Genomic DNA, 26,627 nt, shown 5'->3' on the forward strand with positions numbered 1-26,627 from the left:
AGAGCATGTAAAATGATTTTACTGGATTCTGTTCAACTGTAATCAATGACAAAGATGTATGTTGTAGACAAAGTTGCAGAATTAAAAAGAAATCTGCTTTTAATTTATTCTTTTTGTATTAAGAATTTGTATAGTACCTTTACATTTTGCAAAACAGTGTTGTCAACACTTATTAAAGCATTTTCAAAATGAAAAGATCTCAGTTGCCTCTTGGACATTCTGTTTGTTTCTAAGTGATAAACACGCATGCTCCGGGGATCTGTCATTCAGTTGCCTGTGCCCCATCGGGCTCCTTTTTTAAAGTCAGTCTATATAGATGATATTCTCAGTGGCTTACTCCATGATGTAGACAAGCTTGGTTTGTTTAGTAGAGGCTAATTCCCTCTTATTCTAGTTTCCTTTTTTAATTATACAAAGATAATATATTCTTAGTTACGTATTCCTCCTTCTGCAAAAAGGATCTGAGATGAGAGGTCAGCCTTTGTTAAGATGCTATTTTAGTATCTGTATCACTGCTCGTGACAAATAGTTACCTGTGTGCAGTACGTGCTAGGCTGGGTACTGTTCCCACAGAACAGTGCCACGTGGAAGAAACACCGAGGGCATCTGGGCTCTGGAGGTCGGCGTCCTTAGTCTCTGTCCCCTGTGGTCCCTGGTTCTGTGTAGGACAAAAAGGGCCAACTGAGGAGACAGGCAGGAAGCTCAGGCTCTGTACTACCACTGCTGTTCGTACCACAGCTCAAACTCTTGTCACCCACCCTCTAAATCCTATCACCAAAGCAACAGCCCGCTAGGCCTGCAGGTACAAAAAGCCCACACTGATGGGCAAATCAGCGACTGGCTTACTTCAGTGGAGCTTTTGCTGCAACTACATCCCTGGCCCCCTTAACCCACACTGCATCTCTTCACTAGCATGAAACTAGAAGTCTGGCAGCCAAGAGCACCCCGGGATGGAAAGCCTTGCTGAAGCATTTGCCACCGGTGTGGGTTAACCCCTGCCAAAAATGGAAACAAGCCATTGAGAACTTGAAGCACATCTGGAAGCAAGCCCATCAGGACAGCATCTTATACTTCCTAGCCTGTCCTTGGCAAAGCAACGAGGGCCTCTGTACCAAGGTGATCAACACTGATTGCAAACAAACAGGATCTTCTGTTAAGCCTTTTCCATGTAAATATGTCGCCGCTCAGGAAAGAAATCTATCTCCTATTAAGCTCTATCACGTGAAAGCAGCTGGCCCACAGGACGCTGGGACATTCCCGTTTCTTTCCCACTCCTTCCTATTATTCACCACCCATACACACACACACACACACACACACACACATGCACACAAGCACACACACACGCACTCCCCTTACGTTGTGTCAACAAGGCAATTCCAAACTCATTATTTTGGTTATTAGAGAACACAGTAAATACCTGATTGCCGTAGAAAGCACTAGAAATAGCCAGGCCTCTCCTTCCTTACTCCCAGAATACCAGTTCAAAAAGGCTCAGACACGAAATTCTCTCTAAAAAGAGGAATATCAGAGAACCCCTGATGTGGGCCAGCAATCAGGCAGGGGCCTGCTGTTGAAACCAGTCATTCACTCCATATTGTGTGATGGGTCCAGGTCCTCAAAACCTTACATTCTCGTGGACTAAACAAACAGGCACACGACCACGACATAAGGGGAAATGAGGCCACCAGCATTAAACAGACAGAAGGAAGAGAGTAAAATGAGCCCCATGGATAAGAGGTCAGCAAGTGTGTAAATGGGATCTCTCGCTCATCTCTCGTTCGAGGAGCTGCCTGGTCAAAGAGATGGCAGAGAAAAGGTGAAAGGACGTGGAGGTATAACCTCTCTGCCGTGCACAAACTCACACCCCCAGCCTAGTCAGCATCTGTTCAGGTAACAGCTCAAGGACCTGGGTTGCAATTCAGGAGTATAAACAGCGAGCAGGTTAGCTGATAGGGCCCGTGTGTGTGCAACTGCACCAAGATTTTTTTTTAAATCAGAAAACCCCGTTTTTCTCTCCATACATTTTTATCCCCACAGAAGAGTAGGCTCCTTTTGTTTTTCGCTCATTCATCCATTTTCTATCAACCCCCCCCCCAATCATGCTTCCATTCCTCCCACTCTACCAAAACGACTCTTGTCAAGGTCAAGGATGCCTCCCCACAAGGCCAAATCCGACAGTTAATCCTCTGTTTGCGTGCTATGTGACTTACCAGCACAGTGGGCACAGCTGGTCCCTGTCACGTCCTCCATGGAAAGAAACACTCTTGCCACTGGAATCCAGGACAGCGCGTCCTCCAGGTTTTCCTCCTTATCACAGTCAGGGCTCCTCCCGCCAACCTCCTTGAGGGTTTTCTTCATCTGCCCGAGGTCTGGGCGCCAGAGTGCCCCAGAGCTCATTTCAAGGCCTCCTCTTTACTATCCACAGTCACTTCCTGTAGCTCTCATCTTGCCCATGGTTTTAAGGTCTTACGCTGAGGACACCTGTGTTTCTCCCTGCACCCTGGGCCTCAGCTCTAAAACTGGTACAACCCTCCAGCCCACTCGACAGCTCCACATGGATGTCTAACGTGCTAACACGTCCAGAACTGAATTTCTGATGTTCCCTCCAAACCTGCTCCGTTAATGACCTTCCTCAGCTGAGTTAGAGGCAACTCCAATCTTCCAGGGCTCAGGCCAAACCCCCTGGAATCAACCATGATGACTTTCTTTCTTATCTCATGGTCAACCAAATGGATGTGAAATCCCTGCCCTTAGAAGATATATATTCTCCTGGGAGTAGAAGGTGGCGGGGGGGCGGAATGAAAGCAAAGTACATGGCACATTAGAAGATGTGTCCTGAGGACAGTACTGGGTAAGCAAGGTCGGTCAGCAGAACATCTAGCCCATGACAGGAGGGGCAACGCCTTCTCCTCCAAGTGAGGTAAGAACAGGTGGTGAGTGTGGGAAACAGACCTGACGCTTTGCCTCCATACTCAACCCGGTGTGAGAAAAGATAGGTGAGGCCGTCCTCCAGGTGAGACAGGAGAGGAGGGCAGGGTCGGGCTGGAGCAGTCACAGGTGAGAACAGCCCCGCGAGGAGAGGAGGTGGAGAACGCCCTCCAGGCGTCACTTGGGGCCCAGGTGACACCGGACGCTTGGCGTGTGAACTCCTTCCGGTGGCACCTGCTGGTGGGCGCGGGAGGGAACGTGCCAGGCCTGGGCTGTGCAGTGCAGTGTGGCCGGAGGGCGGCAGGGCGGGAGAGTAGACGGTCCTGGTGATGAAGTGAAGTGGTGACAATGGGATCTAGACGGACTACACAGAAAAGCCAAGCCAAGCAGGTGACGATGAAGCAGCAGTGAGCGGAAGAGTGAATGGACAGGTGGTCTTGGAGAGACTGAGGAAGAGCAGAGTGGGAAGGAAGGAGAGAGGGCACGCGGACAGGACCGCACGGCCGGACAGGAGGTGAGAGGCCCGTTTCGCCATCCTCTTAGTTCTCTGCGCTTGGGGTGAATCCCAGGATCTAGGAGCAAAGGCCACGCGTGCCAGTGGGAAGCCAATTTGAGCCGGGGGTTCCGGAAGAGGACCCGGCCTCATTCCCCCTCGCGCAGGAACTGCAAACCCGGCTGCCTGTTCAATCAGGAGGCCAAGACCACGCCAGTTATTTTAACAGAAAGGGTTGAATATCAAGGGTTGTTAACGGTACTGAAGAGGTGACAGAGATGATAACCAAGGGAAGCAGCCAGCACCCTTGGGGCTGGGAAACAGAGAAGGGACTTTGAAAACCTAGAAGCTGAAGGAGGCACCCCGCGGAGCTGGGAGTCAAACCTCTGAGGCGTGGGCACCGCGCAGCTGGTACCAGTGCCTCGGGACATGGCAGGACCTCATGGAGCCAGGATTCAAATGTCTGAAAGGGGCACCGGGCTGACGGCGCTGCAATTTTCGAGGCAAAGCTGGTTCTATGAAAGTGTGGCAATCCTGCGAGCCAGGACCACCTCCTCCAAGAATGAACTGTCACTGCTGGGCTGCGACCCGCGGCTGGGCCACCACCCGTCAGGGACGGGAAGCAAACATCGAGGAACAGGCCCCTCCTTCCCTCCTCGGGGTTCCCATCTCCCGTGTGCCCCACCATCAGTGAACCCAACAAAAAGCCAGTCAGCAAAGGAGAAATGTGGTTTGCAGGGTCTCATCCCAAAGCAGGGTGTGGCAGGTGCCACGGGAGAGGCAAACACCATTTTTTATAATTTTGCAAAAAACACATGTACCCTTTCGGCCCACGTTAGCGTAATGTGAATTACTGTTCTAGAAGGGACCGTGGTAATAACAGGTGGAAGCATATCAAGATACTTTCCCCCGGGACTTCCCTGGTGGCGCAGTGGTTAAAAATCCACCTGCCAATGCAGGGGACACGGGTTCCAGCCCTGGTCTGGGAAGATCCCACATGCCGCGAAACAACTAAGCCCGTGCACCACAACTACTGAGCCTGCACTCTAGAGCCCGCGAGCCACAAGTACTGAGCCCGCGTGCACAACTACTGAAGCCCGTGTGCCTAGGGCCCGTACTCTGCAATGAAAAGCCACCGCAATGAGAAGCCCGCACACGAGAAGTAGCCCCCACTCGCCGCAACTAGAGAAAGCCCACGCGCAGCAACGAAGACCCAACGCAGCCAAAGATAAATTATTTTTTAAAAAAAGATACTCTCCCCCAAAATGAAAGCACAATCGTGCATTTTCTCAAACACCTTTCACATCCGTAGAGGTATGCACGAGTTTATTCCTCTCAAAGTCATTTCTAAGTCTAATGGAGATTTGGCAGTAACACAAGAGAACAAGAGCTAGATGCCTCTGTCCATCGGAGCGACAAGAATCTCCACCACAGGCCAGACCTCTGTCTGCTCTGAAACCTGGCTGTCCCTGAATTGCCTTTAACGTCCGTTTGGTTCATGGCTTTTCTGCAGTTGAAATGACCTGGTGCCGATATCCAGAGCTCATTCCCGCGAACACTGTTACACTTACGTGTATCATAGTAGGACGTGGACGTGGCAGAGTCAGGTCTTGCTCCCGCTGGGGTAGACACACTTGCTACACGCCTCAATGGTTCTGAAAGCTGAGAAATCTGAGTAACGTGTATATTGCTTAGGGACTGAATTCTGCAGAATATATGGAAACACAACGGCAGGAGCTTACCCAATACTGTCCTCACAGAACGTGAGGCCCAGAGGAAGGCAGCTGTGATGGTTAATTTTATGGGTCAACTTGACTGCGACCCGGGTGCCCAGATGTCTGGTTAAACGTTACTCTGGGTGTATCTGTGAGGGTGTTTGTGGATGAGATGAACATCTGAATCGGTGGACTGAGTAGAATACTGCTCTCCAGTGTGGATGGGCCTCATCCAATCTGTCGAGGGCCTGAACAGAACAAGACGTGGGGTAAGGGAGAAGCTGCTCTCTGCCTGACCGTGGAGCTGGAACGCTGGTCCTCTCCCTCCCTCAAAGTGGGACTTCCCATAGGCTCTCCTGGATCTCCAGCCTTTGGATTCAGACTGGAATTTATACCACTGGCTCTCCTGTTTGCAGGCAGCAGATCATGGGACTTCTCAGCCTCCATAATCAAAGGAATCAACTCCATATATACAATCTCCTTGTAGGTCTGTTTCTCTGGAGAACCCTAATACAGTGGTTCAAGGTTTGAACAGTGATGCCCACGATGCCATTAAAGAACTGACTCCACCATCTTTAGCATGGGTCTCCCACCGTCAAGACTGCAGGATGGCTGCAAAGCACTGAAGCATCATGACCACTTTTTAGGAAAGAAGAGAGAAAGGGCAACATTTTTGTTAACTAAGTCTATCTTTTTTTTTTCTTTTTTAGAAAAGCAACAGGTTTCCTGGAAGTCCCACCCAAAAGACTTCTATCCATATTTATTGGTAGAACCTGTCACAAAACCAGCTCTAACTTTAAAGGGTCCTAGGAGAGCAAGTAGCTTTTACTGTGCTCCCTGCAGCTCTGCACAAAGTAGGGCTCTGTTGGTAAAGGAGAGGAGAATGAAAACAGGATAAGCAGCTGGCCGTGTCCACACCATACATATACGGCCCATAAACTTGCAGACCTAAAGAAGAAAAATACAAACCAAGTCTTCATGAAATAGTAATCTAATAAAACTGTAAAGTTTGACAAAAATACAAAAACTCACACGATTTCCTCTTCTCTCAAATCCCACACTCAGGCATGCCACTATGAAAAGATTATGTTATTTAAGATTCACATGATTTGATTTTTATAAAATCTGTCTGGCAAAGATAGCTGACAAAGGTTATGCCTGAGCTAGTTACAAGATTATTTGCCCTATGCATAGAAAACCCTGCATAACGGCAAGCCACAGGGCGGGAGAAGTATTTGTAATATATATATCTAACATAGGACTCATAGCCAGACTATATAAAGAACTATAAGTCAGTAAAGGCTGGGAAGTCAACAGATAAAAGTGGACAAAAATAAATCTTGAACAGAAACTTCCCAAAAGACAAAATCCAATGGCCATTCAGTACGTATGAAAAATGCTTGACTTTACTTGTCCTCAGTGAAATGCAAAGTAAAAGCACAAAGTGACACACCATGTTAACCCACCAGAAGAGCTGAAGTGGAAATGACAGAGCACATACCAGGGGAGGCTCGGATGTGGGGCCCCTGGACCCCTCAAATCCTGCACGTGGGATGGTAACCTGGCACAACCGCTTTGGAAACCTCTTCAGCGATACCTTCTGAGTACACGCATATCCTGTGCCCCAGAAATTTCTCAGCTTCGTATATACCCTACAGAAATTTATACTCACCAAAAAATGCATGTACAACATTCATACACAAACTGGAAACAACTCATATGTCTATCAAGAGTAGAAGTGGAGAGAGCAGTGAGAATGAAAGAACCACACAGACACACAAGGATGAATATCAGAAACTGTAAGTTGAGACAAAGAAATAAAATGTAAAAGGAGTCACGTATAACTGACCTCATCTATAAATGGGCAAATTAAATAACAAGCAAACTCCTTTCTATGGCTGAGTAATATTCCATTGTATCTACGTACCACATCCTCTTTTTCCATTTGTCTTGTCGATGGGCATTTAGGTTGCTTCCATGACCTGGCTATTGTAAAATAGTGCTGCAGTGAACACTGGGGTGCATGTGTCTTTTTGAATTATGGTTTTCTCAGGGTATATGCCCAGGAGTGGGACTGCTGGGTCATATGGTAATTCTATTTTTAGTTTCTTAAGGAACCTCCATACTGTTCTCCATAGTGGCTGTATCAATTTACATTCCCACCAACAGTGCAAGAGGGTTCCCTTTTCTCCACACCCTCTCCAGCATTCATTGTTCGTAGATTTTCTGATGATGCCCATTCTAACTGGTGTGAGGTGATACCTCACTGTAGTTTTGATTTGCATTCCTCTAATAATTAGTGATGTGGAGCAGCTTTTCATGTGCTTCTTGGCCATCTGTATGTCTTCTTTGGAGAAATGCCTGTTTAGGTCTTCTGCCCATTTTTGGATTGGGTTTTTGGGGGTTTTTTTTTGATACTGAGCTTCATGAGCTGCTTGTATATATTTTGGAGATTAATCCTTTGTCAGTTGCTTCATTTGCAAATATTTTCTCCCACTCTGAGGGTTGTCTTTGCATCTTGTTTACTGTTTCCTTTGCTGTGCAAAAGCTTGTAAGTTTCACTAGGTCCCCTTTGTTTACTTTTGTTTTTATTTCCATTACTCTTGGAGGTGGATCAAAAAAGATCTTGCTGTGATTTATGTCAGAGAGTGTTCTTCCGATGTTTTCCTCTACGAGTTTTATAGTGTCCAGTCTTACATTTAGGTCTCTAATCCATTTTGAGTTTATTTTTGTGCATGGTGTTAGGGAATGTTCTAATTTCATTCTTTTACATGTAGCTGTCCAGTTTTCCCAGCACCACTTACTGAAGAAACTGTCTTTTCTCCATTGTATATTCTTGCCTCCTTTGTCATAGATTAGTTGACCATAGGTGCGTGGGTTTATCTCTGGGCTTTCTATCCTGTTCCATTGATGTTTGTAGAGACGTGGATGGACCTAGAGACTGTCATACAGAGTGAAGTAAGTCAGAAAGAGAAAAACAAATATCGTATATTAATGCATATATGTGGAACCTAGAAAAACGGTACAGATGAACCGGTTTGCAGGTTAGAAATTGAGACACAGATGTAGAGAACAAACGTATGGACACCAAGGAGGGAAAGTGGGGGGGCAGGGTGGGGGGGTGGTGGTGGGATGAATTGGGAGATTGGGATTGACATGTATACACTAATATGTATAAAATAGATAATAAGAACCTGCTGTATAAAAAATAAATTAAAAAAACAAAACAAGCAAACTAACTCATTCAGGGGATGACCACTAATGGGTACCAGGTTTCTCTTTGGGGTGATGAAAATGTCCTGATGAAAATCAGGACCATGGCTCTGACTAGAATGAGGCGTGAAGAGATTTCTGGGGCATTAATAACATTATCTTTCCTGACTCGGATGCTAGTTACTTTGGGAGATGTTCACTTTGAAAAAAGTTATATGGTATTCTGATTTATGCACTTTTCTGGATATGTTACATTTCAATAAAAAATTTACAATAAAGGAAATGTAATCTAGCCCTGAGTCTTGGGAAATAATCTTCAAAGGGCTAAACAAACCCTCAACAGGTAACTGATTAAGAATACCTGACTCCGGGTATCTCTGCCCCAATCCTAACTCATGCTTTTAAACAACCTCTTATTTATTTTATAATATCTTATTTATTCTTGCTGTACACAATATACAGCCAGCCCAAGGTTGTACCTATCTTTACTGCCAAATCTCTTACAGAAGGATTATATGAGGCTTGTCCTGGTGCTTCTTCTATGGACACGTCTCCCCATTTGAAACCTAAGAATTATTACTTCAAAAGTATTTAACATTTGAAGTACTCGAGGTTTTATCATCTGCTAAATTTCACATTAACCTTGAGAACTAAGTGTTTTCTTTGTATTAAAACAATAAAAAAGAAGTAGAGTCCTGTTGCCCTGAATTTATCCACCAGGTCATTTCCTTCCATAACTCTGATAACTCCTTTTTTTTTTTTTTTTTTGCTGTACGCAGGCCTCTCTCACTGCTGTGGCCTCTCCCGTCGCAGAGCCCAGGCTCCGGACGCGCAGGCCCAGCGGCCATGACTCACGGGCCCAGCCGCTCCGTGGCATGTGGGATCTTCCTGGACCGGGGCACGAACCCGTGTCCCCTGCATTGGCAGGCGGACCCCCAGCCACTGCGCCACCAGGGAAGCCCTGATAACTCCTTTTAATCCGTGGCTTTCAAACTGCTGGTCACAACGTATTAATGAGCTGTGAGCCACTTTAGAGGGTCACAACCAGCATGTTTTTTTTTTTAAATAAGAAACACAACAGAAAAGAAAACATAAGAACGTACCGCACATGGTATGGTCAGTGCTTTTGTTACACGTGCATATACGCAAGGAATACTGGGTCTCCACACACTTGTTATTGTCGTCTGTGAGTTGTGGTCAAAACGTTTCAAAGCTACAACTTTAATCCTCCCACTTCACAGGATGGCAGAATCTCGAAACCAGGCTCCGAGGACAACACTCATGGTTTACGGTGTCTCCTAAGCGTCAGGGGAAGGGCAGCTGGAGAGCAAAGGCAATTTGGTTTTGGCAAGTTGTAAAATCTGGGCGTGCAGAGGGCAAGGAGAGCCGTCCACGCCAGTGACTGGACTGTGGTGGCGGGAAGCTGGGTGAGAGCACCTGTGATCACCAACGATGCTCAGAAAGCGGCTCAAACCTTCTTCGCTGCCCTCCGTGGTCAAAGGAATGTGTTCACCTGGAATGCTGGGAGAAGGCGGACAATTATTTCAAAGCTGGTGCTTAAGGACAGAGAGGAGAGACTAAACAAGAGGAAGTGGCCTAGTTAAACAGAGTAACCATTACCATCAGCACAAGGATTAGTTTGGACAAGCTGTGTAAGAGTTTGTGGAAAAATAAGTAAATAATCAATGCTTTCATAATAAACTGTTTGGGGAAATATAAAAAACATTTTTTTTTAAATGAGCGTGGTTCCAGAATCTTGAATGGGCTCTGCTCACACCACAGCTGCCGCCGCCCACACTGCATTCCCCTAGTTGGTCCACACCACCGGAACTTATTTTTAAATTTCAAAAGATTTTAAGGTTACTGTTAACCATTCCCGGACTGCTGCATAGTTATAACTCAGCCAATCCAACTGCGGAGTCTGTGATGAGAACCGGTTGCCGTGATGGTGTTCCCGCAGCGACCCTCCGGGGACTGGAGCTGGCGCCTGGCCCTCGACAGCTGGCAAAACCCTTACATACACCTGCCGTGAGAAAGTGCTTTCAGGCCAAGCCCCCCATGTGACTCCATACCATGAATGTCTATGGGACAGACATTCTTCCAGGGGCTCCACACACGAGGACGGGGAGGAGGGAGGCATGACCCACCAAGTTACGCTCTTGGAGATATTTGCACAAAGGAAATGGCCGCAGCTCAACCCCAGCTCCCCTTTCACTGACTCTGCCCCACTTAGCTCTCCTACCCTTCTAGGTCCAGAAGCACTGAAGGGGGTTATTGCAGGGCTGCAAAGGAGCCAGGGATAGGAACCCCCCAAGTTCAAAGCTACCAAACACTTTCTTTCATATAAAAAGACAATTGTATTTCTACAGTATTTACTGGTGTCAAATCCCGGGACAATCTAAAGGGCTAGAGTGGGTCAGGAGATCAGCAGAAGGAAAAACTGAACATTAAGAGGTCGCACCACTATCAACCCTATTTTCTATTCCTCCAAATTCTTCCTGAGAGTTCAGTCACAGCGCACCCTAAATGGTGTTGCTAGTGGCAGCTGCCTTCCTCGCTCTGGTCTCTCGGGACTCCTCCTCCTTCCTACAAGATCAGGAACATCCTTTCTCTCTCCCCGCTGTGTGTCAGTTGTCTTTGGCCTCAGCCTTCTTTTCCTAGTTTTCCCCAAAGGCTAGAATCACAGCCATGACCTCCAGACTGCCGCAGCCCCGTGCTGCAGTGCTGAAAAATACTGCTCAGTCTTTGCTGTTGGCAAGAACACTCCTAAGAAAAGCAGTACTTACTTCTGAGGGAAAACCAGTGTTTCACTAAATATGAGTCCAGAAAGACACGACTCCTTTGGCAGGGAGTCTGAGCAGGTGGGAGATAGAAAGGGAAAAATATACTTAGTTCAGGATTGTGACTAATTTTAAAAGGCAGGCCTTTATTGTTTTAGAAATAGCTAAAAAATAGAAATATGCAGCACCTGGTGAACTAAATTTTCATGATTTGGACACTGCGAGAGGTCATTTTTTAACACACCCCCATGATATCTGCAATCCTCTGAAGATCTTTCACCTCAGGGAAACGGAAGACTTTTCCACAAGATCTATGTCTTTCAACCTAAGCCCCAAATGACCAACATTCACAGCACTGCAGAATACAGTACAACTCTTTTTTCTAACCATCTATCCACACTGATCAGTTTTAGAAGATACTGGTGTCACATGACGCAGTTTCTTCTTTGTGGTGGAATATTAACTAACAGCAAATGGGAAGACAACGCGAAATTAGCTGACTACCATGCTGACTGGGAATTAAAAAGAAGTGACCTGGGGAGTGTTCGTTCAACAATATTTATAAACAAGTCCTATACAACAAGACTACATGAGAGAAGCCTAGACTGTTATCATATCTTATGAAAGTCTGTCTCTTATTTGCTCTAGTAAGCTCTCTTCGGTTGTAATTGAATAAGAAGAAACGGTTTCTAAAGTAGGCAAGGAACCCTGATTCCATTTAGGACAGCAGGCCTCAGCCACCATCACACACATGACCAGCGGACACGATCAGCCAGGCACAGCCACAGACCCCACAAGTGGCCAAAACTGCCTTTCGAGGCTTCCCAAGAAGGGCCAGAAGAAGTGACTGTGAGCCCACCTGCACCCGCGCAGCTGACTCCAGCCCCACCGCATTCTCGATCCTTCTAAACTCAGAACTGGCTCACAGTGTGAGCAGCTATAGAGCCTGGACACAGTAAATGCTTAATAGATGCTCCTACTAGCACTGCCGACGCTGTTAGCACCATTGTTCTCGTCACGTGAGCCCACCCGCACTGACCCTGACGGCAGGTTGGGGAAAGCTCCTTTGTCTTCACTCTAACAACAAGGACACAACTGTTATTTACTGAGCTCTTACTTGCCAGGCAGTGTGCTAAGCATTTTCTTTTACTTAAATACAACAGTGATGCCATGAGGTATGTACAAGTATCACCACCATTTGCAGATAAGGAAGCTGAGGCTTAGAGTGAAGTGACTTGCTCATGGTCGTACATACATACTCACACCCTTACGTGCACAGGTGGGGAGCTGCAATATGAGGTGAGTTAGTTCCGACTTCGGAGCCCCACTCCTACCTCTAGCCGGCAGTGCCAATCCACCTGCTCAGGCAACTTTCTATTTCCCCACCTGCCTCTATCCACTGAGTCCTCTCAACCCCTAAAGCGCAGTTGATTCGTCACAATTCTCTGGAGCTGACACTGTGCAAGATTCAAACGAAGCCCTCGTTTGTGCAAAATCAGACCCAGGACCTACTGTCCCGGGCAGCGGCCAAGAGTCCTGGCATCTTCCTCTTCTGCTGGGCGGGATGGAGCTGGGACAGGTGTCCACCACCGGTCTCGGGAGGATGACACTCACGGGCAGTCCTATTCTAGGAAGAACCAGTGGCAGCAAAACATCCCCGTTCGTGGCTTGACAATCCATTTCCCCACCTTGAACCTTGATGCACTGGGGTTACTGAATTTGAACTTCTGCTGGTTTGATATACCATCTTTGTGTTCCAAACTTCTATTTCCTGTTAATTGTATCTGTCCCGAGAGATGACCAATACTAAAATTTACACACTTTAAAAGATAAAAGCAAGCTCTGAAATGCAAGAAAAATAACACGTAACAGTAGTAACATTTACATTCAAATCTATTGCAAGATGGCAAAAGTTCAGCAACATTTAAGGACTATCAAGTTTCATTAAACGGTTCCATGTTTTTGTTGAAAAATATAAAAATATTTTTCTATAAACACTTCATAAGAGGCAATGTGAAAATTACCATATTTTACAGAAATAATTAAGTCCATCCTCAAAGGTTCCTTTTTAATCCTTTAACTGCAACTTTCAGGTCTAGAGGGGAAAAGTTATTTTAAACCCTGTCCTGTGACTGTTGTCTACACAGTTAAATTATGAGGAAAAGTCTTTAGAACTTAATTTTTCGACTATTTAAAATAAAAGCAAGACAGAAATCACTTGGCAGTCAGATGTGACATGAGAGCCAACACAGTTCTGAAAACCAAGAGCTGCATTAGGCAGAACTCAGAGACCAGAAATTCCTTTTTCTTCTTCCCTCGTGCCTGTTGGCAATTCCGCAAGTCCACGCCAGGCTTCCTTAAGTTTCTTGTGATATTCACAGGCCGCACACAGATCTCACAGTGCATTGTACTCCACACATTTCGATGGATCTGTAGGAAAGTGCTTCTGGCAAATGGTCATTAACCTCTTCAATCCCTAAGAAAATAAAAATAAATAACGATTGGTTATGATATGGTTAAACTATTCTCAATCACCCTCCTCTGTGTTCCCTCCAGTTTACCAACGTCCCCACTAAAATGCAGCAGTCCCCTACAACACCCCTCAGATGTACACTGAGAGAAAGATTTAATCGTGTGCACTCAGAGAAAGGTACAAGATGGTCATAGCTTGTTCACAAAAACAATAACATCAAAAGTACCAGAAACAACCCAAATGTCCATCATAGGAGAATATGTGAATAAGCTTTAGTATGCTTACAAATGGAACATACTACATCAGTAAAAAAGAATTACCTAGAGCTACAATTTAGCCTTTCTCTACCAGGTTCCAATAGAGAACTAAGCCCTGCTGGCTAGCCTAAAGCATCCATTATGTGTAATGAAACAGCTCCTCTCCGATGTACCCTAAAAGGGTGCTACATGTGTCCCATCCTTGAGAGAAATGAGACAATGGGCACTCAAGTCATCTTCTGTGTTCTACGGTCCAGATGAGGAACTCTAGTTGAGAACAATGGATATACATGAATCTTAGAACGTTAAATGTAAAAAGCAAGTGTCAAGGGGCTTCCCTGGTGGTGCAGTGGTTAAGAATCTGTCTGTCAATGCAGGGGACACGGGTTAAAGCCCTGGTCCAGGAAGATCCCACATGCCGCAGAGCAACTAAGCCCATGTGCCACAACTACTGAGCCTGCGCTCTAGAGCCCGCGAGCCACAACTACTGAAGCCCGTGCACCTAGAGCCCGTGCTCCACAACAAGAGAAGCCACCGCAGTGAGAAGCCCGCGCACCGCCAACCAAGAGCTGCCCCCGCTTGTAGCAACTGGAAAGAGCCCGCGGGCAGCAACCAAGACCCAACGCAGCCAAAAAAAAAAAAAAAAAAAAAGCAAGTGGCAAAATGCTATATACAGTATTATACCATTTAAAACTTTTTTTATTATATATAATTTTTACAGGTTACTTTCCGTTTACAGTTATTACAAAATATTGGCTGTCTTCCCCGTTGTTGTACAGTACATCCCTGAGCCTGTCTTACACCCAACAGTTTGTACCTCCCCCTCCCCTATATTGCCTTTCTCCCCCCGCCCCCCAACTGGCTTGTTCCCTGTGTCTGTGAGTCTGCTTCTTTTGGTTATGTTCACTAGTCTGCTGCATCTTTTAGACTCCACATGTCAGTGACGTCACTGTCTCTCTCTGACTTGTTTCACTTGGGCATAACGCCCACAAAGTCCGTCCCTGCAGCTGCAAAGGGCAAAGTTTCACTCGTCATGGCTGAGCAGTACTCCATTGTGTGTATGTACCACCTCTTCTATCCATTCGTCTGTTGATGGACACTTGGGCTGTTTCCATGTCTTGGCTACTGTAAATAGTTCTGCTATGAATATTAGGGTACATGTATCCTTTTAAATTAGTGTTTTGGGGTTTTTTCTGGATATATACTCAGGAGTAGAATTGCGGGGTCATATGGTAGTTCTATTTTTAGTTTTTTAAGACACTTCCTTAATGCTTTCCACAGCAGCGGCCCCAATTCACATCACCACCAACAGTGTGCAACAGTTCCCTTTCCTCCTCATCCTTGCCAGCACCTGTTATTTGTAGACTTTTTTTTTTTTTTTTTTTTTTTTTTTTTCTTTTTGCGGTATGCGGGCCTCTCACTGTTGTGGCCTCTCCCGTTGCGGAGCACAGGCTCCGGATGCGCAGGCCCAGCGGCCATGGCTCACGGGCCCAGCCGCTCCGCGGCATATGGGATCCTCCCAGACCGGGGCACGAACCCGTATCCCCTGCATCGGCAGGCGGACTCTCAACCACTGCGCCACCAGGGAGGCCCTGTAGACTTTTTAATGATGGCCATTCTGACAGGTGTGAGGTGGTACCTCATTGTGGTTTTGTTTTGCATTTCCCCGATGATTAGCAACGTTAGCAAAAGCATATTTGCATGTGCCTGTTGGCCATCTGCATTTCCTCTTTGGAAAAATGCCAATTAAGTTCTTCTGCCCATTTTTTAAGTGGGCTATTTGTCGAGCTGTAATGAGCTTGTTTATATACATTGGGTATGAATCCTTTATTGGTCATATCATTTGCAAATATTCTCTCTCATTCAGTAGGCTGTCTTTTAGTTTTGACAATGGTTTCCTTTACTCTACAAAAGCTTATAAGTTTAATTAGATCCCATTTGTTTATTTTTGTTTTGTTTCCATTACTCTAAGACGGATTCAAAAAATATTGCTTCAATTTATGTCAGAGTGTTTTGCCTGTTTTCCACTAGGAGTTTTACAGTATTTGGTCTTACACTTAGGTCTTTAATCCATTTTGAATTTAATTTTTGTATATGGTGTTAGAGAATGTTCTAATTTCATTCTTTCACATGTAGCTGTACAGTTTTCCCAGCACCACTTATTGAAGAGACTGTCTTTTCTGCACTGTACATTCTTGCTTCCTTTGTCATAAATTAATTGACCGTAAGCCATGGGTTTATTTCTGGGTTTTCTATCCTGTTCCATTGACCTATGTGTCTGTTTTTGTGCCAGTACCATCATGTTCTGATGAAAGTCAGGGAGCCTGATTCCTCCAGCTCTGCTCTTCGTTCTCAAGATCGTTTTGGCCATTCGGGGTCTTTTGTGTTTCCATACAGATTTTAAAATTAGTTGTTCTAGCTCTGTGAAAAATGCCATTGGTATTTTGATAGGGATTGCATTGAATCTGTAGATTGCCTTGGGTAGCATGGTCATTTTAACGATATTGATTCTTCTACTATTATACCATTTTAATACAACTCAAAAACAACTTAAAAATAATATATTGCTAAGAAATACACACATAACATGGTGGAATTATTTGTGAAAAAGCAAGGAAATGACAAATTGTGGATAATGGTTACTTCTGGGGTACAGGAGGAAAATACAGATTTATGATCTTCAGAAAGTTCTAGTTCTTAAGCTGGGATTAAGGCCTTTACACATTTATCTTATTCTTTGCTTCATAACTTACATATCACATGTATTCTTTTTTATGTACCAAATATTACACAATAAAAAAATTGTACTATAATCATAAAAACTAGCACAAAAACTAGCACAAACATGACCTGGCCAATTCTGCAGAATGTAGTCTTAGTACTACTACACCGCCTTTGTTCTGTACCTTTGGTATCTGTTACCATGGCCTTCGGTTCTTTTTAGACAAATGCTATAAACACCACAAATTCCCATGATGTCACAAATTTCAGGTGCTTTCTATCTCTTCTACAATCTGGCCAGTTCTCATCCAGTCTATAACTTCATAGTGATATTTTTAACTGATGACAAGAACTGTCACAATTAAGATTCAATCAGTCCCTTTCAACTCATCCTTCAGTCTGTGATCTTTTAAAATCCTTAGTGGGCATTTTATTTTCAGTTATTCCCCTTAGCTTTCTCATCCACCAGTGAGCAAACATGCCTCTAAGTCATTATCCAAATTCTCAAACAGGCCAGGGACAAGGGCAGAAACCTGCGATGTGCCACTATAGATCTCTCCAGAACAATTCTGCAAGTTTTACAACTAGCCTTGAATCCTATTTACTCTTTTATCTACCAGCCTACAAATGTCCTTGTTTACAAGGAGAGACTTTGTCAGATGTCTTACTGAAATCTAGACATCTAGAGCAATATTAATAAGTTATTAAAAACGACAACCAATAACAGCAACACTTAATTTTAATGATCTCCAAAGCAATTTTTGGCACAAATTATTTTAAGGTTTCTCACCTTGCATTCACAAAAACTGCAACGACCCAGTTCCTATCACAGTAAGAACAATGAAATGCCATCAGAGGCCAAAGGTTGACTATGTTCAGGTCTATATTAGATATGAAAAAATATATAGCACACTGCCTGGTACTTAACTACTATTCCCCCCAAATTCATTTTCTTTCCTAAAAATGATACAATGAAATATCATCTGCTCTTAAAAGAAGAGTTTCATGACCCAGTGGGAAAAGCAGAGTATGTTGCTGGAATTATACAATCTAGTAACAGAAAAGTGCATCTAGAAGTCTGAGCAGGAAGGGTAAAACCCCTCAAAATACATACTAATGTTAACAGGTAGCGAAAACATCACCAAAGATCTAGAACTCGTACTCTGTAATTACCTACATATTCAAACAACACTTAAGCTAAGTAAAATCACCAAAACCAAAACAAAACAATGAGGTAAAAAGCCTGCCAAATCTCTTTGGTCCCACAGTAAGCAGATAACACAAATATAAATTACTTCTATGAAGGGAGCTATAATCTAAGAGATTCAATATCAGAGAAACATGACTTTCAAACATTTCACGTCAAGTCCTTTGTGGGTTCAAAGACGGTCCCATCATGCTATTTAAGGAGTGGGAGTGTGGAGGGAGGTTATCCTTCAGCTGGTTGCCACGAAGGGAGACTTCCGCCGGCCAGTGCGAAGAAAGACCGGCAGCCTGCCCTGCCCCTCGTTCTGCTGGCGCTGTTGCTGCTCGCTGTGTGCCTAATCGGAGTTGCTTTAGGACAAAGACCCTTCCCTCTCACAGTCCAGCTTCTCCTGCTGTGAATTCTAATCCTGTGGCTGCAGAACTGGATCTGTAGCCATGGAAATGTATGTGATATCATTAAAAGGATCCTAAGTCTCCTGAAGGAACAGGTGAGAAGAGAGGCAAAGCTAGGAAAGAGAACAGTCCAATGAAAGACTAAACAGCTTTAATCTGCAGCAAAACACAGCAAGAATTATTATGAGCCAATGAAAGGCAAGCAGATGCTAAGACGGCTGGGGGTCATTTTCCTTACACTGTAGGAATTAGAATTTTAGGTGTTTGTGCCTTATTGAAGATATCGGTGGTGCTTATTTACACTCACTGAACAGATTCTACGCTTAAAAAATAAATATTAAGAGTACCCCGTCTGAAATCTTAGCTGTCAAACAGCTGTGAAACTCAAAAGTCTCCATCATAAACAGTTACCACTGAACGTTACAGTAAATTTTTGCCATAAGGACTGACGGCCCCCAGCACAGAGTGTTAAAGGGGCATAACCTGATGATAACATATGAGTATTTTCCAAATGGAAACAAATCTTTTCAGTTAGGTCCCTCAGGATTTTAGTTTCAAATTGCTTGGGGATGCTTAAACCAGTAAGACAAGCAGCTGCTTAGCTTATTGCAAATAGCTTTCTAAAAACAAGTAGTATTTTTAAATATAATTTTCACTTTTATAAAAGCAATACATTTATTTAATAAATCCTTATTCAGTGCCTACTATGTGCCAAGCACTGCTCCAGGCTCTGGGAATAGAGCAGGAGAAAAAAAAGAGAAAATATCCTCACCCTCATTGAGAATAAATTCTAATAAAGGAAGACAGACGAGAAACAAAATATGTAAAACGGACAAGAAACAAAATGAGTATGTAAATATCTAACGTGTTGGATGGTGGCAAGTGCTATGGAGAAGGTCAGGCAGGCAAGAGGCGTGTGTGGATGTGGGAAGTGACCGGAAGGGCTCTGGCTCTCCCTGAACTAAGGAGCCACTGTAGGGCTCTGAGCAAGAGAGCATCACAGTCTGGTTTGTATTTTAACTGGATCCCTCTGGGTGCCGTACAGAGACTGAACAGAAGAGGGGCGAGGAAAGAAGCGCAGAGAGGAGACACTGCAGTCATCCAGAGAAGACAGGCAGGTGCCAGACCCAGACGGTGGCAGTGCAGGTGGTAAGAAGGGATCACCCCAGATGTAACCTGAACAGTTTGCTGACAGGACATGGGCTGAGACAGAGAGAGAAAAGCCAAGGGTAATCCCATGTTTTGCGTGCATGTTATTGTATATATTTTTAAAATTACATAGTTCTTCTATCAAATAATAGCAGTCCCCTGCCTCCCCCTTTCCAATCCCTAATTCCATCACCCCAAAGGCAACCACTCCAAATCTCTTAAGCGTTTCTTCTGGTATTTACTGCCATATTTCTAGATACTACATGCTGACAGTGTGATTTTTTTCCAGTTTTTATTCTTCTACCTCCTACGAAAGGTGAAGATTTCATCTCTTACACTACGTGCACGGGCCCCACCTATGCACACACGCGCCTTTCTCTCCCTCTCCTCCCCCAAGAAACAGTTCTCAGTGAGCACGAGGTTCAGGATATACTTCATAATGTCTATAAAAATATTGTCCAAAACAGAGCCAATATCCTTTTTCTTAAGTATTCTTCCCCATCTTTTTGCTTTTCTGTGTAGATATCAATTCCTTCTCCAACAGTGAGACTGCTCTCAATATGACCAAACACAGCAGGTAGTACATCTGTTCCATTTTCTTCCTGGAGCCCTCTGTCTTTTCTGTTCCAATCTAGATCAACTGAATTCCAGACCTCCTTGTACTGCTACAATCCTAGAGCATCCCTTCACCTTCAACCTGGGAATTCCTTTTGCCCTGCTCCTGTGCTGGATCTTGTTGTCTGGATCTTTGTTTGCTTCCCTCATTTTGGTGGAGCACATCCTCAAGTATTAGCAATATAACATAGTGGAGTTAAGACTATCCAAGTTCAAATCCCAATTCCACCACTTACTAGCTGGGTGACCTTGGGAAATTACTTTTCCATGCCTAAGTTTCCCCACTTGTAAAACAAAGAAATCATAGTATCATCCTCTTACTACATATGTGAGAGACAGAAGAGAGAGAGAGAATATATATGTGCTAAATTGCTGCAGTGAGCACACAGTAAACACCATATAAGTGTTAGCTACAATGATAATGATTCCAGAGAATGGGTATGTGACACAAGATGGGTCACATTTTTGAGACTTTTCCTGTCTGAAAATATCTTTAACCTATACTCACACTTGACTGTTCATGTGGGAATAGAATTCTGAGTTGGAGACTTTTTCCCTAATACAAAGGCATTGCTCCACTGTCTTCCAGCTTCCAGAACCATTAATGAGAAGTATGAGGGCATTTTACTTCCTGAGTCTTCATAAGTGACCTGTTTCTTTTCTCCAGAAGCACTGAAAATCTCTTTATCCTTGGCCTCCAATATTTGATTATATTGAGCCTTGACATGAGATCCTTCCTATTCATTTGCTATGAATTCAGTGAGCTCTTTTTTCATTCTAGAAATGCATGTCCTTCAGCTCTGGGAATTCTTCCTGCATTAATTCTTTATTTCCTACACTCCAATGTCTCTGTTCTCTTTTTCCTGGAATTTGAATAGTTGCAGACCTTATAGATTGACTCTTTTGTTCTCTTATCTTTCATAGTTCTGAGATTTCCTCAACTTTATCTTATAACCCTTTTATTTAATTTTTAAATTTCTGCTATAATGTTTAACTTCTGAAAGCTTGTTTTAATTCTTTTTTTGTAGCTATTGTTATTTCATAGTTACAACCTTCTCTAACGATATTAATTTTTTAATCAAAGGGGTTTTTTCTGTTCCCTATGCTATAATTCAGTTTCTCTCAACTCCTTTTTTTCCATGTGTTTTGGTCTCTGTCTTTCATGTTGGAAACTTTTCCTGAATGTCTGATGATCCTAGGTGAACAAGCATATTTATGAGTAAGGCAGTAAGGAGCTAAAGGAAACTCACCGAATGGGCAGGGCTCATCAATGGAACTTCATTTTAGGACAATATGGCAGCAAGTTAGTTTTTTCATTAGCAGAATACTAATTGTTGGTAACTGTGCATCTTTTCTCTTGGGTCAGTTCACAGAGAAGAACCCTCCTGTTTCCTGAGGTGGGATAACAGCCTGGCTGCCAGCATCAGAGGGACCAGTGGAGAAAAGGAACCAGAGGTCTCATCTATCAACACACAGACCCTCACTTGAGTTGCCTGGTTTGAGGAGGGCATCTCACCCTGCCTGAGGCTACAAATCCCTCAGAAAGTTAACCTGTTTTCTGCTATAAGGGAGAAAGGCAGGAGGGCCCACTTGCACAGGGTAGAAGGAACCTCTGGACTACTTATCCTATTCTCAACCACTCCTTCATTTTCAGTCCCATCCCACGGTCCAGTCTTTTTCTTAAGATTTTTTTTGATGTGGACCATTTTTTAAAGTCTTTATTGAATTTGTTACAATATTGCTTCTGTTTTATGTTTTGGTTTTTTTGGCCACGAGGCATGTGGAATCTTAACTCCCCAACCAGGGATCAAATCTGCACCCCCTGCATCGGAAGGTGGAGTCTTACTGGACTGCCAGGGAAGTCCCTGGTCCGGTCTTTTAGCAGTACCTAAAAGTCCCATGTCTTGAGCCTTTCCAGATTCTACAGAGTCCTCATTAATGGCTCCTTAATGACTTTCTCCCCATACAATATTTAACTAAAACTGATTTTTTAAAAAATCAATACTGTTTCTAGGAAAACATTCTGCATTTAAAAGTCTAACGGATGAACTGTACACTTAAAAACGGTTAAGATGGTAGAGCTGAATAAAGATTTTCTTTAAATGGTTAAGATGGTAAAATTTATGTCATATATATTTCACCACAATTTTTAAATAACCTAATTGCAAGCATTACAGCATATTCTAGATAAGGCATAAAAATATCAATTACATATATAGTTTGGTGTATCACAGTATGTGATATAGGATACAAATCCTGGATAGACTTGTTTATATCCAGATAAATCAATGAACCATTAAAACAATCAACCTGCATCAACTCAAAAAAACAGCAATTTTTTATCATTGCAGAAAGCAAATGCTTTTTAAAACCAAACCAGGGCTTCCCTGGTGGCGCAGTGGTTGAGAATCTGCCTGCCAAGGCGGGGGCCACGGGTTCGAGCCCTGGTCTGGGAGGATCCCACATGCCGTGGAGCAACTGGGCCCGTGAGCCACAACTACTGAGCCTGCGCGTCTGGAACCTGTGCTCCACAACAAGAGAGGCCACGACAGTGAGAGGCCCGCGCAAAAAAAAAAAAAAAAAACACCAAACCAAATTGCAATCATACCCTTTTAGCTAGATTTGCCTTTTATTTTATAAACTATCATTAGTTAATAGGACTTGAGGAAGACTTTTTTTGTTTTTAAGTAATCTCCTTACTGAAGTATAAGGAAGACATTTTATCAATTATTTCTGTTCCTGTCACTAGTGTACCCTGTAAGAACAAAGTCTTGAAAACGAAAGCACAGATGCGTTTAGTGGTGCAGCCTAGGAACATGAAGAACAGGGATAAGTTGAGAACATTTTCCATGCAGCTAGTTAAATTCTGTCAACAAACTGCCAAGGTTCTAATAAAGGAATGAATTACCATGAGATATTTAAGTTACTAATTAATCCTAACTTCAGACTAAAGGAATACATATTTGACTCGAAATGTGATTTTCAAAAAATGTGTACTTAATGATGAAAAGTTAATTTCTACAATATCAACTAACATTCATAGCCATGCATAAAAAGGCCAAGCCTTCAAGAAGTGTCCACAGGAATTCTTTTCTTACAAGTATATGATTAAAATTGAGTTGATCTGAATTACTCATTCTAGACTTTTTAATACCTGATCTGGATCTAGCTACTTGGGATGATGGCAGATGAAGGCAATCTCATGCTGCTTCTAATGAAGAGTCCCAGTGCAAGTGTCAAATGTATTAAAATATTCAGGATCTGTAGGACTTAGTGGAAAATTAAAGAAAACTAACAGTTTGGGACTAAATCTTCTTCTGGAGTGTATGGTAAGAAATAGAGAGCTGCTCTCAATTTTTACTTGTCTGAATGTTTGATACATAAAAGAACATTATTTCCAGTTCAAAGGTTCATCACTTCACAGAAAGGAACAAATTACAAGTGATAATTCCATTTTGAAAACAGCACTCACGTACTTCATGAAGCTAGGTAAAAATGTATGCCAAATGACCAATTTGACCGAAGATTTTATTTATTTGACAAGGCCTTCACACTGCAGGGTGATCTTTTTTTTTTTTTAAGCATGTGGTTGAGAAATCTAAGAGGTAACACCCCAAGTTAAATGTCTATTTAGCCGCCAGCTAAACAGAGACGTGGCACAGCTTAGACCAGCATCCCCCCCAGTGTGCTTCTACCCAACGACGGTGTTCTGTAATATTAAAAGGTAACGTATGTGAAACAGAAATGATAGCACTATGTTTCTCTAAAAATTTCTTTTCATATTGCCAGGAAGTCATTAAATGGGTGAACAGTTTGCTACCCAAACAACCTGCCTTTAAGAAACGGTTTATCAGAGCCAAGAATGCCAGGAGGTAGCAGAAGGCCGCTTGACCCACAAATGTGTGACATACAATCTGATGCGTAGGGAGTGTTTACCAGCTAACCATGACATGTGCACACAACACATGGACCAAGGTGTGATCACTCACTGCAGTAATGTTTCTGTTATACCATTTTCAGCAATTCACGAACATATTATAAATTTACAAATGTTCCATGAACAACTAAATTTGACAAATTCTAGTACAGGTGGAATATGCCAAAATCTGAAATGCAGATATAAATATCTGACATAAAATGCTGGAATGATGTTTTTACCAGGGAATTTACAAACTTAAGGTTATTGAACACAACTTGCCAGAGAAGATTACAGGACATTTTGCCTTTTGGAACAGTGAAAGCTTGAGGAAAATTATTTGGAATGAATATTACTCCTTGATCTTCTAATCCCCAAAGAAATCTGTGTTGTAACACAGCACACAGACAGACTAATCTATATGAATCAGGGAGGGTATCCACAGGAAACAAAGGGCATACTCAAACTGGGTAATTTGATGGTATAGTTCCAAGGACTTTACAAAGGCATGGGCAAGACCGGGAGCCATGAGCTGGCAACTCCGCAAAGCTGTGGCTAGCCTGTTTTCTAAGGGGGAGAAGAGTGGTTACCAGAAACCCAGAGAGGGTAACTAACTGTATGGAGACGGCTGTGGCCTTGGGTGGAAGGGTGTAGTGACTCTACAGGGAGGAAGCCAGGGAAATAAATACCCCAAACTCGTTCTTCTCCCACCTACAAAATGCCTTCCAGTCCCTCTCATCGCCTGCCCTGTTCAGAAGTCAGAGGGCAAGGGAGCCTGTCCATGTTGTTCATAAAAGCCAGGTTTCCAGGGCACAGAACAAGGTGAGGAAGGATGGAGTGGATCTGGAGGGCAAATCACCATGTGATGTCAACTGCAGCTTTTCTTCCTGCTCTTCATTACCAACAAGTAAAGAACACCCAAGATATGAACCTTTTCAAGAGATGTCTCGAAATGACTGAATTATAAAGAGTCTAAATAATCAAGAACTTCCTTTAATTTGTGTAGAAGAAGCTTTACCCAAATCTGGGCCAAAGGCTACATCTGCATTTGGCAGACCGACCAAAGTCCTTGAAGTTCCTACCAACAATTTCCATCTCGCCCTAGATTTGAGGCTACCAATAAGCTATACAACTTCTCTTTGATCTACATGGTGAGCAAACCCTCCCTGTGGTGTGTTTAATTTTTGTGAGAAAGAGAACACTTCAAACAACTTTCACAGTTTAAATTCTATAGAGGTTTGCATAAAACCCAAAGATGAAATCATGTTACAGTAAAGAGCCCCCTGAATTGTTTTTACCATATTTCAGAAAACAGTTACTTCTCACCAATATTTCTACATAAAAAAAATAATTACATATTGCAAGATTTCATTTAAATGATGTCCAAGAACTGGCAAAATTAACCAATAATGACACATGTCAAAACCGTGGTTATTTCTGATGGGAGGAGGAATTAGGCTGGTCAAAGGAATGAGGGAAACTTCAGGGGTGCTGCTTGAAATCTCCTATGATCCAGACCTCATTTTATGTCTTGATAAATATCACATATATATGAAGAATCATTGAGCTGTACAATTAAGATTAGTACACTTTACAGGCTCCACTGTTTACTAAGGTTTATTATATCTCAATTTAAATAGAAAAATTTTATTCAACATAGTTTTGGAAGTTTTAGCCACAGCAATCAGAGAAGATAAAGAAATAAAAGGAATCCAAACTGGAAAAGAAGAAGTAAAACTGCCACTGTTTGCAGATGACATGATACTATACGCAGAGAATCCTAAAGACGCTACCAGAAAACTACTAGAGCTAATCAATGAATTTGGTAAAGTAGCACAATACAAAATTAATGCACAGAAATCTCTTGCATTCCTATACACTAATGATGAAAAATCTGAAAGTGAAATCAAGAAAACACTCCCATTTACCATTGCAACAAAAAGAATAAAATACCTAGGAATAAACCTACCTAAGGAGACAAAAGGCCTGTATGCAGAAAACTATAAGACACTGATGAAAGAAATTAAAGATGATCCAAACAGATGGAGAGATATAACACGTTCTTGGACTGGAAGAATCAACATTGTGAAAATGACTATACTACCGAAAGCAATCTACAGATTCAGTGCAATCCCTATCAAACTACCAATGGCATTTTTCACAGAACTAGAACAAAAAATTTTACAATTTGTATGGAAACACAGAAGACCCCGAATAGCCAAAGCAATCGTGAGAAAGAAAAACGGAGCTGGAGGAATCAGGCTTCCAGACTTCAGACTATATTACAAAGCTGCAGTAATCAAGAGAGTATGGTACTGGCACAAGAACAGAAACATAGATCAATGGAACAGGACAGAAAGCCCAAAGATAAACCCACACACATATGGTCTCCTTATCTTTGATAAAGGAGGCAAGAATATACAATGGAGAAAAGACAGCCTCGTTAATAAGTGGTGCTGGGAAAACTGGACAGCTACACGTAAAAGAATGAAATTAGAACATTCCCTAACACCATACACAAAAATAAACTCAAAATGGATTAAAGACCTAAATGTAAGGCCAGACACTATAAAACTCAGAGGAAAACGTAGGCAGAATGCTCTATGACATAAATCACAGCAAGACCCTTTTTGACCCACCTCCTAGAGTAATGGAAATAAAAACAAAAGTAAACAAATGGGACCTAATGAAACTTAAAAGCTTTTGCACAGCAAAGGAAACTATAAACAAGACGAAAAGACAACCCTCAGAATGGGAGAAAATAT

General features: G+C 43.0%; 2 protein-coding genes across 3 annotated transcripts in view; one reads left to right on the forward strand and one right to left on the reverse strand.

Annotated features, from left to right (window-relative positions):
• Nucleotides 1-12,874, forward strand: part of FRMD4A (FERM domain containing 4A) — a 351,864-nt gene extending 338,990 nt beyond the window's left edge. Inside the window, exon 23 of the mRNA XM_081229331.1 lies at nt 9,594-12,874. Within this exon, the coding sequence (XP_081085457.1) occupies nt 9,594-9,654 (61 nt within the window). The 3' untranslated portion in view covers nt 9,655-12,874. The remainder of the gene's footprint in view (nt 1-9,593) is intronic.
• A 272-nt stretch (nt 12,875-13,146) lies between these two features.
• PRPF18 (pre-mRNA processing factor 18) overlaps nt 13,147-26,627 on the reverse strand; it is a 49,765-nt gene continuing 36,284 nt past the window's right edge. For both annotated transcript variants that reach the window (XM_081229339.1, XM_081229338.1), the window contains one exon: nt 13,147-13,608. In XM_081229339.1, the coding sequence (XP_081085465.1) occupies nt 13,528-13,608 (81 nt within the window). In that variant the 3' untranslated portion in view covers nt 13,147-13,527. The remainder of the gene's footprint in view (nt 13,609-26,627) is intronic.

This window comes from Mesoplodon bidens, assembly GCF_964165515.1.
Source record: "Mesoplodon bidens genome assembly, chromosome: 3".
NCBI lineage: Eukaryota > Metazoa > Chordata > Mammalia > Artiodactyla > Ziphiidae > Mesoplodon > Mesoplodon bidens.